This window comes from Syngnathus floridae, chromosome 21, assembly GCF_059516105.1.
Source record: "Syngnathus floridae isolate MCC-2025c chromosome 21, RoL_Sflo_1.0, whole genome shotgun sequence".
NCBI lineage: Eukaryota > Metazoa > Chordata > Actinopteri > Syngnathiformes > Syngnathidae > Syngnathus > Syngnathus floridae.
Window position 1 is genome coordinate 272,443 of NC_142433.1, and position 14,099 is coordinate 286,541.

At 49.0% G+C, this 14,099-nt stretch overlaps 4 protein-coding genes across 5 annotated transcripts; all 4 read left to right on the forward strand.

Moving 5' to 3' along the window:
- Positions 1 to 467: 467 nt before the first annotated feature.
- On the forward strand, positions 468 to 4,146 carry mgat1b (alpha-1,3-mannosyl-glycoprotein 2-beta-N-acetylglucosaminyltransferase b). Its single transcript, XM_088365322.1, has 2 exons — positions 468 to 1,522; positions 1,630 to 4,146. Exons 1-2 carry the CDS (start codon positions 671 to 673, stop codon positions 2,329 to 2,331), a joined length of 1,554 nt encoding a protein of 517 aa, XP_088221448.1. The 5' UTR covers positions 468 to 670; the 3' UTR covers positions 2,332 to 4,146.
- A 743-nt stretch (positions 4,147 to 4,889) lies between these two features.
- polr1h (RNA polymerase I subunit H) lies at positions 4,890 to 6,191 on the forward strand. The gene is made up of 5 exons (XM_088365323.1): positions 4,890 to 5,042; positions 5,419 to 5,538; positions 5,656 to 5,759; positions 5,853 to 5,962; positions 6,035 to 6,191. The coding sequence occupies exons 2-5, from the start codon at positions 5,421 to 5,423 to the stop codon at positions 6,057 to 6,059; spliced, it is 357 nt and encodes a 118-aa protein (XP_088221449.1). The 5' UTR covers positions 4,890 to 5,042; positions 5,419 to 5,420; the 3' UTR covers positions 6,060 to 6,191.
- A 321-nt stretch (positions 6,192 to 6,512) lies between these two features.
- gtf2h4 (general transcription factor IIH, polypeptide 4) lies at positions 6,513 to 11,137 on the forward strand. The gene is made up of 13 exons (XM_088364593.1): positions 6,513 to 7,005; positions 7,093 to 7,197; positions 7,367 to 7,498; positions 7,649 to 7,834; positions 7,927 to 8,035; positions 8,722 to 8,790; positions 8,877 to 8,960; positions 9,446 to 9,611; positions 9,685 to 9,815; positions 9,883 to 9,930; positions 10,007 to 10,085; positions 10,326 to 10,387; positions 10,852 to 11,137. The coding sequence occupies exons 1-13, from the start codon at positions 6,890 to 6,892 to the stop codon at positions 10,960 to 10,962; spliced, it is 1,398 nt and encodes a 465-aa protein (XP_088220719.1). The 5' UTR covers positions 6,513 to 6,889; the 3' UTR covers positions 10,963 to 11,137.
- A 261-nt stretch (positions 11,138 to 11,398) lies between these two features.
- On the forward strand, positions 11,399 to 12,925 carry sh3bp5lb (SH3-binding domain protein 5-like, b). 2 transcript variants are annotated; one of them, XM_088364594.1, is made up of 2 exons: positions 11,399 to 11,987; positions 12,141 to 12,925. In XM_088364594.1, the coding sequence occupies exons 1-2, from the start codon at positions 11,643 to 11,645 to the stop codon at positions 12,684 to 12,686; spliced, it is 891 nt and encodes a 296-aa protein (XP_088220720.1). In that variant the 5' UTR covers positions 11,399 to 11,642; the 3' UTR covers positions 12,687 to 12,925. The 2 variants fall into 2 exon arrangements, with proteins under 2 accessions (XP_088220720.1, XP_088220721.1); XM_088364595.1 differs by having other exon boundaries at positions 11,727 to 11,987; positions 12,137 to 12,925.
- Positions 12,926 to 14,099: the final 1,174 nt, after the last annotated feature.

Sequence of the window (14,099 nt, forward strand, 5' to 3'; positions counted from 1 at the left end):
GTTGAGTCCATCCTAACAAGATGACTATATTTATCGACACTAATTGGTTTCTAATGCTAATCCTGAGGCTCGCTCTCCTGCGGAGTGCTTCTGCAGCAATGTTCCACTAACCTCCTACTGTCATCAGAAAGCATCGTTTGCTCATCGTTTCGCACAATTGATTCCCAAAGGAGTCGCCCTAGATTACGCATTGTCTCCAATCGTTTGGAGTTCATATCGCTCAAACTATTTATTGCACCCTCGATTCTCTGACAACATTTTGGAAAGCGGTGTTCATTTCATATGTTCCTAGTGTGAAATACATTTTCCGTGACCAACCTCCATTTCTTTTCTTTTCTTGCTCTGTTTCCAGGATGATGGCTGAAGGATAATGTATAAGGAGTCAGTCGCCTTCCCCCAACCCAAAGTGACCGATTGTCGTTGTTGTTTTTTCTTCTTCCCATTCCCCCCCCCCCCCCCCCCCCCCCCCCCCCCCCCCTCATTTCATGGAATTGATGTACTCCACAGTGAGATGGTATACAGTTGAGCGTCTACTATTCCTCGTACGGGCACCCTGTTCAAAAGAAGACAGGCTTTGCTATGATGTAATTAAACGTCAAGTGTTTGGGTTGGATCTTTGTCTGGCTCCAACAAGGATTCCCTAGCTTCCTCCTTTTCCACAACGGCGGCCATGGTTCGAAAGAAAGGTTCCCTCATACTATGCGGCGCATTTCTGTTTGTGGCGTGGAATGCTTTGCTTTTACTTTACCTTTGGGGACGCCCGCCGATGGGCCGCCTCGGGGGGGAGGGTGGCGGCGGCGGCGCCGAACCGGGAGGGAATGAGGAGTGGGGTCTGATCCGAGGCAAAGGAAGCAGGATCGACCTGGCAGGGGAGGTGATCCGGCTGGCGGAGGAAGTAGAACTTCAACTTGAGACCCAGAAAAAGTTGTTAAAGCAGATTGAAAGTCACCGGGCAGCGTGGTCCAAGCGCAAAGATGTGGGCAAAAGAGACAAAGAGGCGGTGACAAAAAAGCACCACGTCCAATCCCTAGCGCTTCAGCCCCTGGAGCCTCTGCTTGACCGTGCCGATGGCGAGCTCCACCACGCTGTCAAATCTTCTGCTTCGCTTGGCCCGGACGCTCGGCGGCGCCAAGCCACCGTAATGGAGACGGGCAAGCGTGATCAACCGTCCGCTTTTGCCAGGCCCCCGGTGGTCACCATTCCCATCCTGGTCATCGCTTGCGACCGAGTCACCGTCAAACGGAGTCTGGACAGACTGATTCAGTACCGGCCTTCTCAAGAACTCTATCCCATCATCGTGAGCCAGGACTGCGGTCACGCCGAAACAGCCGGCGTCATCGCCTCCTACGGCGCTCAAGTGACGCACATCCGCCAACCGGACCTGTCCGACATCCGAGTGCGGCCGGAGCACAGAAAGTTCCAGGGCTACTACAAAATTGCCAGACATTATCGCTGGGCACTGAACCAAGTGTTCAACACGTTTGCGCAGTCCACCGTGGTCATAGTGGAGGATGACCTGGAGGTGAGTGGCCGGCCTCTCTTCCCACCTCTCTTTCCGTCAGCAAATGCGTCACGTGAGCTGCTTTGATTGGACTATGGCGTGAAAGCAACCTTTTTCTTCGTCTTCAGGTGGCACCAGACTTCTTTGAGTATTTCCGCGCCATGTACCCCATCCTGCGCTCCGACCCGACTTTGTGGTGCGTGTCCGCCTGGAACGATAACGGCCGAGACGCCTTGGTGGACCCGTCCAAAACCGCTCTTCTCCACCGGACAGACTTCTTCCCCGGTCTGGGCTGGATGCTGCTGAAGGAATTGTGGGAGGAGCTGGAACCCAAATGGCCTTCGGCCTTCTGGGACGATTGGATGCGTCTGCCGGAGCAACGCAAGGACCGCTCGTGCGTTCGCCCGGAAATATCGCGCACCATTACCTTTGGCCGAAAAGGCGTCAGCTTAGGGCAATTCTTTGACCAGTACCTGCGCTACATTCGACTCAACACGGAATTTGTGCCTTTCACCAAACAAAACTTCTCTCATTTGCTGAAAGACAACTACGACCAGAAGTTTATCAAAGACGTTTACGGCGCCCCGCCGGTGAAGATCGAGGAACTGCAACAGGGGGGAGCTTTAAGAGGACCCGGTCCGTACAGAGTCAACTACTCCAGCAGGGATAGTTTTAAAGTCCTCGCTCGGAATCTGGGGGTGATGGATGACTTGAAATCCGGAGTCCCGCGGACAGGCTACAGGGGCGTGGTGGCTTTCCTGCACCGCGGCCGCAGAGTCTTCTTGGCGCCGCCGGAAGGTTGGACGCGATACGACGTCAGCTGGGGTTGAGACGCATCCGCAAAGGCAAATGTTGGGAATCCTCACAGGTGCCCAATCCTGAAGATGCAATTCCAACAGCACACCAGTGGCTCGGGGGGGGGGGGGGGCAGGGGGGCACCAACCACACACACACACACACGCACACACGCACACTTCAATCTCATGAGAGCAAAATTCCACTCTTGAACACAGCTTTGGCACAGTGCCTTTCTTTTTTCAGCCACCCATCAAGTTGTATGGTTCGGTTTGCTCCTAAATAACCTGACAGACAGCAGCTGTAAATAATCTTTGGATTTGGGTCATCAAGCACGTTTCATATTCCTGTGTCAGGCCAAAAAAGAGTCACAAGACTTGGGAACTCTGTCAATGTGGTGCGCAAGTATTTCAATCTGTCAAACAATCAAGACAGCTCTGATGATAGCTGGCCTTTATGAGAGGCACACAGGAATTTCTGGCCAAATACGATCAAGCTGAGCTGCGCTGCGCTGCGCTGCGGAGTCCGAGTGTTGAAATTCAAGACTAATAAGCTGAAGTGAATACTAAACATTTTGTGAGAAGGCCAAAACCTTTATTACCTTCTCCAGTTCACATCCTGCAATAACCAAAACTTCACGTCATTGTGTGTGTGGTACAGTTCACTTTGACCACTGAGCATTGCATTGATTTTGAAACAAGCGCTCACAAACAGGTTATTGTGGTCTTTATCAATTGTGCTACTTTTTTAAAATCATTGGCTGTCACTTGTGCCAGTAAAGTGTTGCTTGACAACAACTTTACTGTTTCTATGGAAGTATTTTTCTAATCACTCCCCCCAATGTTTTGTCCATTCATGGAAAAAGACTGCCAGCAAAGTAACCAGATGCGAATAACAGTAGAACATGTATGTACCTATCTTATCTATAAGGATTCTTTTGTTCACTGCCATGGAAGAAGTCAAAGGTCCATTTTCGCTGGGCAATGGCAGTCAAGGACGGTGGAGTTTTCTTTTTGTCGTCGCTGTTGTTGCTTGAAATTTGAGCGCTGTGGTCCTGAAGCAAAATGTCCAGATAAAGCTACCAGTGATTTTCCAACCAACTTATTTGTGTCTATTGTTCATTTGCTCTCTAATGAGAAATAAAAAAAAAGCAACAACCTTTCATGGTGTCCTCAAAATGGACACGCTCCAACATGCACATGCTCTTTGCAAGTGCCATGTAATGTGATGTTTTGACGTTTGAAAAGCATTCCATGACTGCTCTAAGTGGGGATTTGATGTTAAGTAGGTATGTATAAGATACGATTTGGACTGACAATCTTTTGTTTTCTTTTGTTTGAAATGCTTTTGTTGAGTCTCTGTAGGATTTTGAATGACTTTGCCATGAGCTTGATTGTCCCCTTTCTGAGTGTTAATCTGCAACCACTTGCGTGTGACAGGAGACTGCATTTGGTCTGTCCGAAGATATTGCCACAGTGAAGGGTGATTTTGTAAGATGAAATTGAACTGTCTTTAACTTGAAGTTTAAAACAAATTGCCAAGCAGAGTGACCTTGATACCCTGACAGCAGCGTTGGTGGTAGTTTTCATCCAAACTGTGGTTTGGTCATCTTAGGTTTGTTGAAAAACCAAAATGATTGTCTGCTCTTTTTTGGTCTCTTTCTTTCTTTCTTTCTTTCTTTCTGCTTAAAAAAGAAAAAAGAACGCTGGTGAGTGTCAAGAAATCATCACTGTACTGTATAACGCTTTTGGGGGGTGTCCATGAGATTGAGCGACATGTCTGTTTGGTGAGAAGAAACACTGCCTGTGTTTAGATCTTTAATACATTATGAATAAAATCAACTATTTTGATATTTGCGCCAATGTTTGAAGCATTTTTACTTTTGATTCATGTTTGTGTGTGTGCGCATGACAGCTCAACTGGGCTTTTGTGTAAATGTTTAGATCAATTGAATGAAGGCTTTTTACTGATCATATAAATTGTAAGAGACAAGCTTGTATATTTATACTGTTGTTGATTTTGAAAGATCACCCACCAAGAGCGATGATTCGATCATTTTTTCTTCACTTTTAAGTAAGGCTTTGAGACTGACGAACAGTGAGTCCACTATTGGCCCAGAATTTGCTGACTTTCCAGTATTTGAGTAGCGATAACTTTTCGAATAACAATGAAAAGCTCGAGCAGGGAGCAGTGCAATGTCCTGCTCCTGCTGCTGCTCCTACTGCTGCAGCTGCAGCTTCTGCTGTGACAAACAGTCCAGAAGCTGAGCTCAGCAGTTCCGCTCAGTCATCCTGTTGGATGCTTGCTCAACTTCCTCTTGCACACACTGATTTATGACCTGAAAACCTTTTCACATTGCCATTCTACACAACGCGTTGTGTCTCTCGGGCAAAAGTATTTAAGCTTTACAAAGTGATTGAGAAACATGAAATAACCGGGGGAGAATAGAACTGAAGATTTTGAGACAGCCAGCGCACTCTCGATCTTATGCAGTGCATTTTTTCATCATTCAGTAATTATTGATTTATTTAGAAGAAATGTACACATCAAAAACAAAAAGGACACATTTTTCTGACATCATCAAAGATGTTTACAAATGAATGTTGTAAAATGGAATACTATGCATTTTACCAGAATTAGTTTTTAAAGTGACGTCATATTTGTGCGACGCGTTGACTCAGGCATCGGAGGCATCGCAGTGAACGCTTAACGGTTTGTTTATAGCGTTATTTGGGACAACGGGAAGGTAAGAAGCAATTATGATACCCACGCAAAACTGCGTGCTTTCTTATTATTTGTGAATAATGTATCATTTCCAGATACGTATAGAGGCTATGTATTGCCACGTGCTGCTCATGCTGCCCTGTTGACAATTTCATACACCGTGGGCAGCCAGGCTGCAGCCAGGCAGCCAGGCAGCCAGGCAGCCAGGCAGCCAGGCAGCCAGGCAGCCAGGCAGCCAGGCAGCCAGGCAGCCAGGCAGCCAGGCAGCCAGGCAGCCAGGCAGCCAGGCAGCCAGGCAGCCAGGCAGCCAGGCAGGCGTTGTTTTCATACACAACAATACGTTACCGTTGACGATCACTTGAAAGCATAGGTAAAAGGCGTATGTTCTCTTCTTCCAGACATGTCATGTTTTACTGGTGATCCCAACTTCTGTCCAGAGTGTGGCAATGTTCTTCCTTTACCAGGGATGGAAGACTCCATCTGCTGTCCCCGCTGCTCCTTTTCCATCTCTGTATCAGGTACTGCTGCTGCTGCTGCTGCTGCTGCTGCTGCTGCTGCTGCCGCCGCCGCCGCCGCCGCCGCCACCACTGCTGTACACTTTGCTCCCAGCTTTTGATGTACTTTTTGCTGTCCAGAGTTGTCAGGTCGAGAAATTCGCTCAACAGTCGTATTCAATCCGGTGGACAAGTCTTCCATGGTCCAGGAGAGTAGTAACGACACTGAAGTCAAGGGTCCTGTGGTAAGATGGAATCCTTCCTTTACTGCCTCTCGAATGCACGATTAGAGTCCTCTTGGCCAATTTACGGTTATGTGCGACGACTCGTTGTTTCAGATCGACAGACGCTGCAGTAGGTGCAATAAAGAAGGCATGATTTATCACACAAGGCAGATGAGATCTGCAGATGAAGGCCAGACTGTCTTCTTCACATGTATGCACTGCAGGTACAAATAGCAAATCTCTTCAATAAAGTTATTGTCTGCTATTTGCTGATGATTGTGAATGTTTTCTTACAGGTACCAAGAGAAGGAAGACTCGTGAGAGAATTTTGCAGCTTTTGTCAATGTTTTGTTTTCTACAGAGCTTATTCACCAAAAATGTCATATTTGTCATAATCAAATGCTTATAGTAGATGTTTTAAGGCAACCATAATAAAAGATGATTAAAGTCTGATTGGACATCTCACTGAATAATGGAAAAGAAAAAAAACCCAAAGTGTTCAGCACGGGTGCCAATTAATCGACTTGTTGACAGCTCGAATGGGATTTTTGTACAGGTTACTACTCTTGATAAATCACAAAAGAGTCGGAATGATTGACCAAATAGCTCATTTTTCCTATACAGTATTTCAAATGAGAGCAAAAAATGCCACAGAACTTTGATCAGTTCCAGTGCAGTCACAAAATGTGCCTCTAAGTGGGAGTAGCGCACCTTTCAAGTCCAACGAGCAAATTGACGATAGAGAAGAAGGATTCCGAACCAATAAGAGCGCACAAACAATGTCACATGACCCGGTAGCGGTAACGCAGCCGGCTAAAACACCCATCCCGATCCCGTTCAATGGTGTCAAAGGAAGCCAACAACAACAACAGCAGCAGCAGCAGCAGCAGCGCAGCAGCAGCAGCAATGCGGCTTCCATGCTTTGCTTGATCATTTCAAGTTAAGAACATTGTGTGAAAACAGACGAGGTTTTTTTCGGCAGATGAGGATCAAGTGGCGTTGTGCAACCACAACGATCGAACACGATCGCTTGGACGGACGAGCTGCTACGAGAGTTCCGTTGATTTATTACAATTATTACACTTATTAGGATTTGCTGCAGCATGCAGACATTTTTTCTTCTTTTTTAAATCGAAATTAATGATTGGAAAATGAAGCTGCGAGTTCAGCTGCAGTGCAAGAATTTGCACGAATACCTCAGAGAACTGAGCCCAGATATTTTGGACCGACTTTACAATCATCCAGCAACATGTTTGGCCGTGTACAGGTAAACTGCGGCAGCGTTTTGCACTGAAAGCGCCGTTGGCATCTTGATTGAACATGATGACGATGATGATGACGTGAAACTCTGCAGGGAGCTTCCATCTCTGGCCAAAAACTATGTGATGAGAATGCTCTTCCTGGATCAGCCTCTTCCACAGGCAGCAGTGGCATTATGGGTGAATAAAGAAAGCCAGAAGTGAGTTACTTAACTCACTTTGATGTTGAGCAACTCTCCAGACTTTCTATCTATGGCAGTGGCATGCGGATGATTGTGGAAATGCACGCGTGCGTGTGTGTGTGGCTACTTAATCGCCCTAACCCAACAGCAAGCATCCCTCCATCGCTGCCTCCCTCCCACCCCACAGGAATCATGACGAATGTGTCTCCGTGCTGACGGGACTTCGCCTTTGGCACAGTCAACAGCTGCAGGGTGGTCTGCAGGGCTATATCCTGAATCCAGTGTTCAAAGATAACCTGAGGATTGCGCTGCTGGGCGGGTTTGTCCGCTTTCCTCTTTTTTGAGCATACGACTCCTTCTCTCACGGGCTTCAAAGAGTTGTTATATCTATCTACATATGTAAAAGCATCGTCGTCGTCATCATTCCTAACGGAGCAGCCTCGCTGATGCCGTTTTTGCCGTCGCGCAGGGGCCAGGCGTGGGCGGACGAAGGCAGCAGCCTGGGGCCCGACCGGCATGCTCGCGACATTGAGAGTCTGGACCGTTATGCCGTGGAGCGCTGGGAGGTCATCTTGCACTTTATGGTGGGTTCTCCCAGTGCTGCGGTGAGTCAGGACCTCGCTCAGCTGCTGACTCAAGCTGGCCTCATGAAAAGGTAAGTGAAGCGCTTTTCCATGCGGACTTGTATTTATGAAGGCCGTCAATCCTTGAGTTATTCGCGTGTGGCCTTCTACATATGCTTGACAGTGAGGCAGGAGAGGCCCCCTCCATCACCTCTGCTGGCTTCCAGTTCCTTCTGCTGGACACAGCCTCTCAGTTGTGGTATTTCACCCTGCAGTACCTGAAAAGTGCTCAGGTAAGCATCTGACGTCCTTTACTCCTGAAGAATTTCCATCGGCGTTGCGGACGGCTTGTCATTGCTCTGATTAGAACGCACTCGGTCGGGCGGTCGGGCGCTCTAAGGATGAGGAGACCTGGCTGATAGAAATGACTGGCGTCCGAATGATCACTTGCAAAACAGGCTACCCGCCGAGGACGCCGGGGTCCGATGGAAATGTGGATACGCAATCATTTTCAAAAAGAAAAGGACGGACTTGGGTTGGGTGTTTTTCTTCCCCCCAATCAGACACGATAGACCGTGAGCGACAAGACTGGTTTTCATGGCGTATAATTACGCTCCGCATTCGGTCGGCGAAGCCGTAAATCGGAGGCCAATTGCGTCGATACCAGTACGGGTGGATGATGACCGGACCTCTCCCAGACTCCGCGCTCCAGATGATGTCGGGGCGTTAACTAATTAACGGCCTGTCCCGAGTGCCCTCCCGGGTTTCAAATAGTGATAGCTGCCCGTCAACAGCGTTGTGCGTATCAATAAGCATGCTTAGCGTTTTCCTTCATTTGAACAACAGCTGCAAAAGTCTGGCCACTCCTGATGTAGCGGAACAATGCACCCAACTATCATTTGAAGCCAATGCAAGAAATTGGTAGGGAAAATGCGCAGATGTTGCAGACGTGTCCGCTCATGATTGTTTTCTCCTGTAGTCAAGAGGAATGGGCCTGGTGGAGATTTTGTCCTTTTTGTTCCAGCTCAGTTTCTCAACCTTAGGCCGAGTGAGTGCACGCAAATGCTCCCATTTCTTGCTCGCTTTGACTTTTTCCACCACCGCCAGTTGAGGATGTGTTTTTGTTGGCCCCAGGATTACTCGGTGGAGGGGATGAGTGAGTCATTACTCACGTTTCTGCAGCACCTTCGGGAGTTCGGACTGGTCTTCCAGAGGAAGGTAGGTACCTACCTACCTACCTACCTACCTACCTACCTACCTACCTACCTACCTACCTACCTACCTACCTACCTACCTACAGAGGAACGACTGCCTTTGTTGCACTCCCCTTTGCTCGACACGACGAGCCGCTCGGGAAAGTCGATTTATGGCTGCGGTAAAACGGCGGTCGCTTCTGGAATGTCATGAAATCCTAATTGGTAACCAAAGAACCATCTCTATTGAATGTGACTGTATTTTTGCCCATGCATTCCCCAGGCACCTGAGGGAAAACAAAGAAGTCCAACTTTATTCGACATCAACTGGACATAAGAAAAATAGAATTGTGCAAATTTGACCATTTTGCTGTGACATCCATTCAGCGGTGCGGCAGAAACGATTTTTTTTTTCCTTTTTCCCCCTTATGGTGTGAATGGGATAGGGTTTGTGCGACTTGACTGAGATTGCTATATGATCTGATATTATTTTGGTTGTTTGATTTCCAGAGAAAGTCAAGGCGCTACTATCCCACCAGACTGGCCATCAGTCTGGCCGCGGGAGTCACCAGCAGCTCTTCCTCCCTGGCCTCCTCTTCTCACTCGGGCTCCGGCACCGGGGGGGATGCCGGCTTCATTGTGGTGGAAACAAATTATCGCATCTACGCGTACACAAGTATGTCACGGTATGACAACGTTGGGCTGCCGATGAAATCGATCACTCGTTGCATTGACTCGACCTCTCCCAGACTCAGAGCTCCAGATTTCTCTGGTAGCGCTCTTCAGTGAAATGTTATATCGCTTTCCCAACGTGGCGGTGGCCCAGATCACCAGAGAATCCGTGCAACAGGCCATCGCAAATGGCATCACTGCACAACAGGTACGCCCCCCCTGTAAAAAAAACCCCCCACAAAACAACTAGGATCAAATTTTGCATCATTTTGCAGATCATCCACTTTCTGAGGACCAGAGCACACCCTATCATGCTGATGCAGGTAATGATTTGAAAAGTATCAGCGTTGCCGCCTGCGCCTGTGTCTTCCTCACCTGTGTGTGCCGCCGCCGCCGCAGACACCAGTGCTTCCTCCAACCATAACGGATCAGATCCGACTTTGGGAGCTGGAGCGAGATCGGCTCCAATTCACCGAGGGTGAGTGGAATGAGTGACTTTGTCACTTTCTTTGAATTTTGCACGTCATACGTCCATTTCCATGTGAGTTGAGTGAAAACGTAGCAATAGTAAATGATGCTCCTGCTGTCGTACGCTTGCTTCTTCCTGCATTGATATGCTTGCTATGTGTGATTGAGTTTGCTTGGCATTTGAGCTCTTGCCCTTCACATGCCCTTTTTACAGCTGTAAGGTTTTTATCTCCTTGTCACTCCTTCTCAGGTGTGCTCTACAACCAGTTTCTCTCCCAGGCTGACTTTGAGGTGCTGCGAGACAGAGCTCAGGTTGGATTGAGGTTCTTCTTAAAGCCGTTTCATGCTTGATTTGGGAACTATTAGACCGTATCGTTACGTACATACAGCGGAGGTACATTTTGAGACGTGTCGGTCGCTCCAACGGGGCCTGGGGCTGCTGCGACTTGACTTGACGGGAAAAAAAATCATTTCCAATGACAAAAGGCTGTTTGAATTTGCACTTTTCCATCATCCATGTTTGATGACCGTCTTTCTTCAGATAGGCTTTTATTGTCTCTTGTCCGTTCATTCTAATCACACTTCATTTGATTTAAATAGCTTTAGAAAATCACCCCAGCATCTCCTCCATGTCCTTGACCTTCCCAAACAGTGTGTGTGTGTGCGTGCGTGTGTGTGAGTGTGAAGTTTCTGTTTTCTACCTCCATACTGAACTGAATGTAAGTGATGGGCTCCAAGTGAGTTGTTGTGCCTGCCTGGCTGCCTGCCGCCCGCAGGGTCTGGATTGTCTGGTGTGGCAAGACGTCGCTCACAGGGTGATGGTGGTGACACCGCACGGACACAGTGAGGTCAAGCGCTTCTGGAAACAACAAAAGTCGCACACGTAAGGTGAAAAGGAACCAGGAGGGATGCCATCCCACCATCACGTCCGCACGTCCCTTCCCCAGTACTTTTAGCATACCTCACGATGCTGGTCATGCCGCGAGCCACTTTTCTATCCACAAAGTTAACTGTAATGACAATGTATTGTTAAAAAAAATAAACCTTTGCAAACGTGAACAATGCAATGTCTTTGCAAGTGCCTTGCAGAATACATTATGATATATGATTATCCATTTTGAATTTTGAATACACTGATTAAAATTCTTTGTTGACGAAATGTATATCACGCTGCCAGATTTCCAAATTTCAGATTACACTCAACCGATAATGATGAGCACCAGTTGGATGCACATGCGGTCGACAAGATGACATCAAAACAAGCAAGAGTTGCGGGGAGTAGTCATGTGCAAGCGCATAGGGGGGAAAGCACTTTGTGGGGGACGCGCAGCTTGACTGGACGGAGCCAGCAGGCGGGCGAGCGAGCGAGCGAGCGAGCGCCTTTAGCAGCTAGTCTTAGCCAGACGGCCAAATCTACCGTGCAAAGCTCGCCACGCCAGCGACGTTGGAATGGGTGACGTTCTGCAAGAAAAGCGCCAGCCGCGTGCAAGACGCCTCGTTTCGTGCTCAGCTTAATTAAGCACGCTCGCCCCAAAGGGAAGGGAGGAAGGTGAGCGACAGGCCGCAGATGGAGCCCGAAAGCTCGCGTCAAAGTCCAACCGACGTGGGGTGCACCAAACGGCCAGACTTGAGGCAAGAGACCCCAGGCAGGGAGGAGGCAAAAGGCGCAGACGGGAGCGCAGTGGTGGCCTTACGGCGAAGAGGGTTAGATGAACATGGCAAAGATGGCAAATCGGAACGTGGAGCGTGTGCTGGAGAAAGCGAGCATCTGCTGAAAAGCGGACACCAACAAGATGCTGCCGCTGCTGATGCTGATGCTGCTGCTGATGCTACTGCTGATGCTGCTGCTCCTGCAGCTGCTGCTGCTGCTGCTGCTGGCAAATATGAGGAGGAGCTGGATCCAAGAATTCAGGTAAGATGCTCAGCAAAGCCTGCCCGCTTACCTGCTGGGAAATCAACTTGAGCTCTAAAATTCTTCCTTGCATTACAAAAGGCTAAACAAGGCAACACAATCAAAATAAGTGACAACAATGTGGCCTTTCTTCTGTCTGTTTCAACAAGAAAGAAAGCAAGCAAAGTCAAAACACGCTATTCTGTGGCTCTGCGGAACCTGGAACAGATCAGCGAGCAGATCCACGCGCAGCGAGGGCCAGCCCGCGCCAGCAGGGGCCGACTGGGCGCCGGCGGCGGCGGCCGCCGCAGCTCTCCGGTCGGCGCCGAGGCCGAGAGCCGGACGGCCTCCGGCGGAGGAAGCTTGGCGGGAATGGCCCAGATGGAGAGCGACTGGCTGGACGGCGAGAAAACGCGGCTGTGGGTGGAGAAGCACCGGCAGAACGGCTGGGGCCAGAGAGAGGCGGCTTCCGACCGCCTGTCCGTCATCAGCCTGCAGACCATCGCTTCGGACCTGGAGAAATGCGATTCGGTGGAGCACCTGGGTGACTTCAGCGACGGCGCGCTGGCTGACGAGTGGGACTGGAATAGGAGGGCTCCGCTCGGGCCCGCCGCCGCTGCCGCCACCGGCCATGAGGCCAAAGTGGGCAAAATACAAACGGGGAGTAACGAAAAGCAGGACGGCTTGGTCAAGCGGCACCACCGAAGTGTCAGCTTCTGAATGGATGGCAAACGGCCCTAAAAAAAATGAGGAGAGTGACGAGTCTATTCAGATTACATTGATTGATTGATTGTGCATTGTTAATACGTGTATATAATATTGGAAAGCTTTCAAAGAGGTTTGTGTGTACATAAGTGAAGCTTGACTGAAAAGATAACTTATTGATTTTAGTTAGCTGCTGTAAAAAAGGAAATTGTTTTCCAATTTAATAAACCAATATATTGGTGTTTTCATCTCAATACTCATCTGGACTTTATTGATTTGTTTCAAGCGTACAATTTGCCCAGCAAGCTCAAATGGGAGCGAAATGTTCTAGGAGCAATGCAAGCAAAGTGAGGAACTCATAAACGCTCGATTGGATGGATGGATGGATGGATGGATGGCGCTGGGAATGATCAAGAGGAGGCGGGCAGGATGCCCTTTGTGCCTCTCAGCTCCTCTCTCATTTCTCAACTAGGTAAAATGAAGAAAGACATCAGGGAATACAAGCACTCCATCTATTTGCTGAGTGAACAAGATTGGTGACCTGGTCCTCTCTCTTTCTCTCTCAAAAGACTGCCTGATGTTCCCGGCGTACCTGTTTGACTTTGTTCGGTTTGAAGAAATGACATACGAGTTGAAAAAAAGAAAAGAAAGCTTGAGCAGCGGAGACACATGACCCTCACGCTGCAGCCTTTTCTCAACAAAGAGCAGACGGAACACACAATACAGTCAATTGTGCACGCGGGAGACGGCGGATGACTGCTCACATGGAGGCTTTAGCGCTCACACCATTCTGCTGGCTGCACACTGATGAGTGAATCACAGCTATGCGGGTGGGGGGTGGGGACAGCCACAGCTACAGCCGCAGCTACAGCCACAGCTACAGCCACAGCTACAGCCACAGCCGCAGCCACAGCCACAGCCACAGCCACAGCCACAGCTACAGCCACAGCTACAGCCACAGCCACACCAGGCCACACCAGGCCACACCAGGCCACACCAGGCCACACCAGGCCACACCAGGCCACAGCAGGCCACAGCAGGCCTCAGCAGGTCTCAGCCGCAGGTCTCAGCAATTTATCAACCATGCACAGCCAACCGCTTCCCTCAATTGAGTGACAAAGTGTCATTTTCCTTTACAGGAGATTGGATTCATGCTGAGGTTGCTTTCTGCATATGTTCTTATCTAGCTCGAGCAGCAGTGTATTTTTTCATGATTTTGCCAACATTGTGATAAGCAGAGCTCAAGCGTCAGGTGACGGCTCTTGTTGAGAGTGCCGAAGCCTGGCTGGCTGGCTGGCTGGCTGGCTGGCTGGCTGGCTGGCTGGCTGGCTGGCTGGCGAGCACATTTTTTGTACGAGAAAAGAAGCAGTACGCTGCTATTTTGCACATCTATTTTTTCAATGGCACTGCACCAATTCTCTCCCCTGA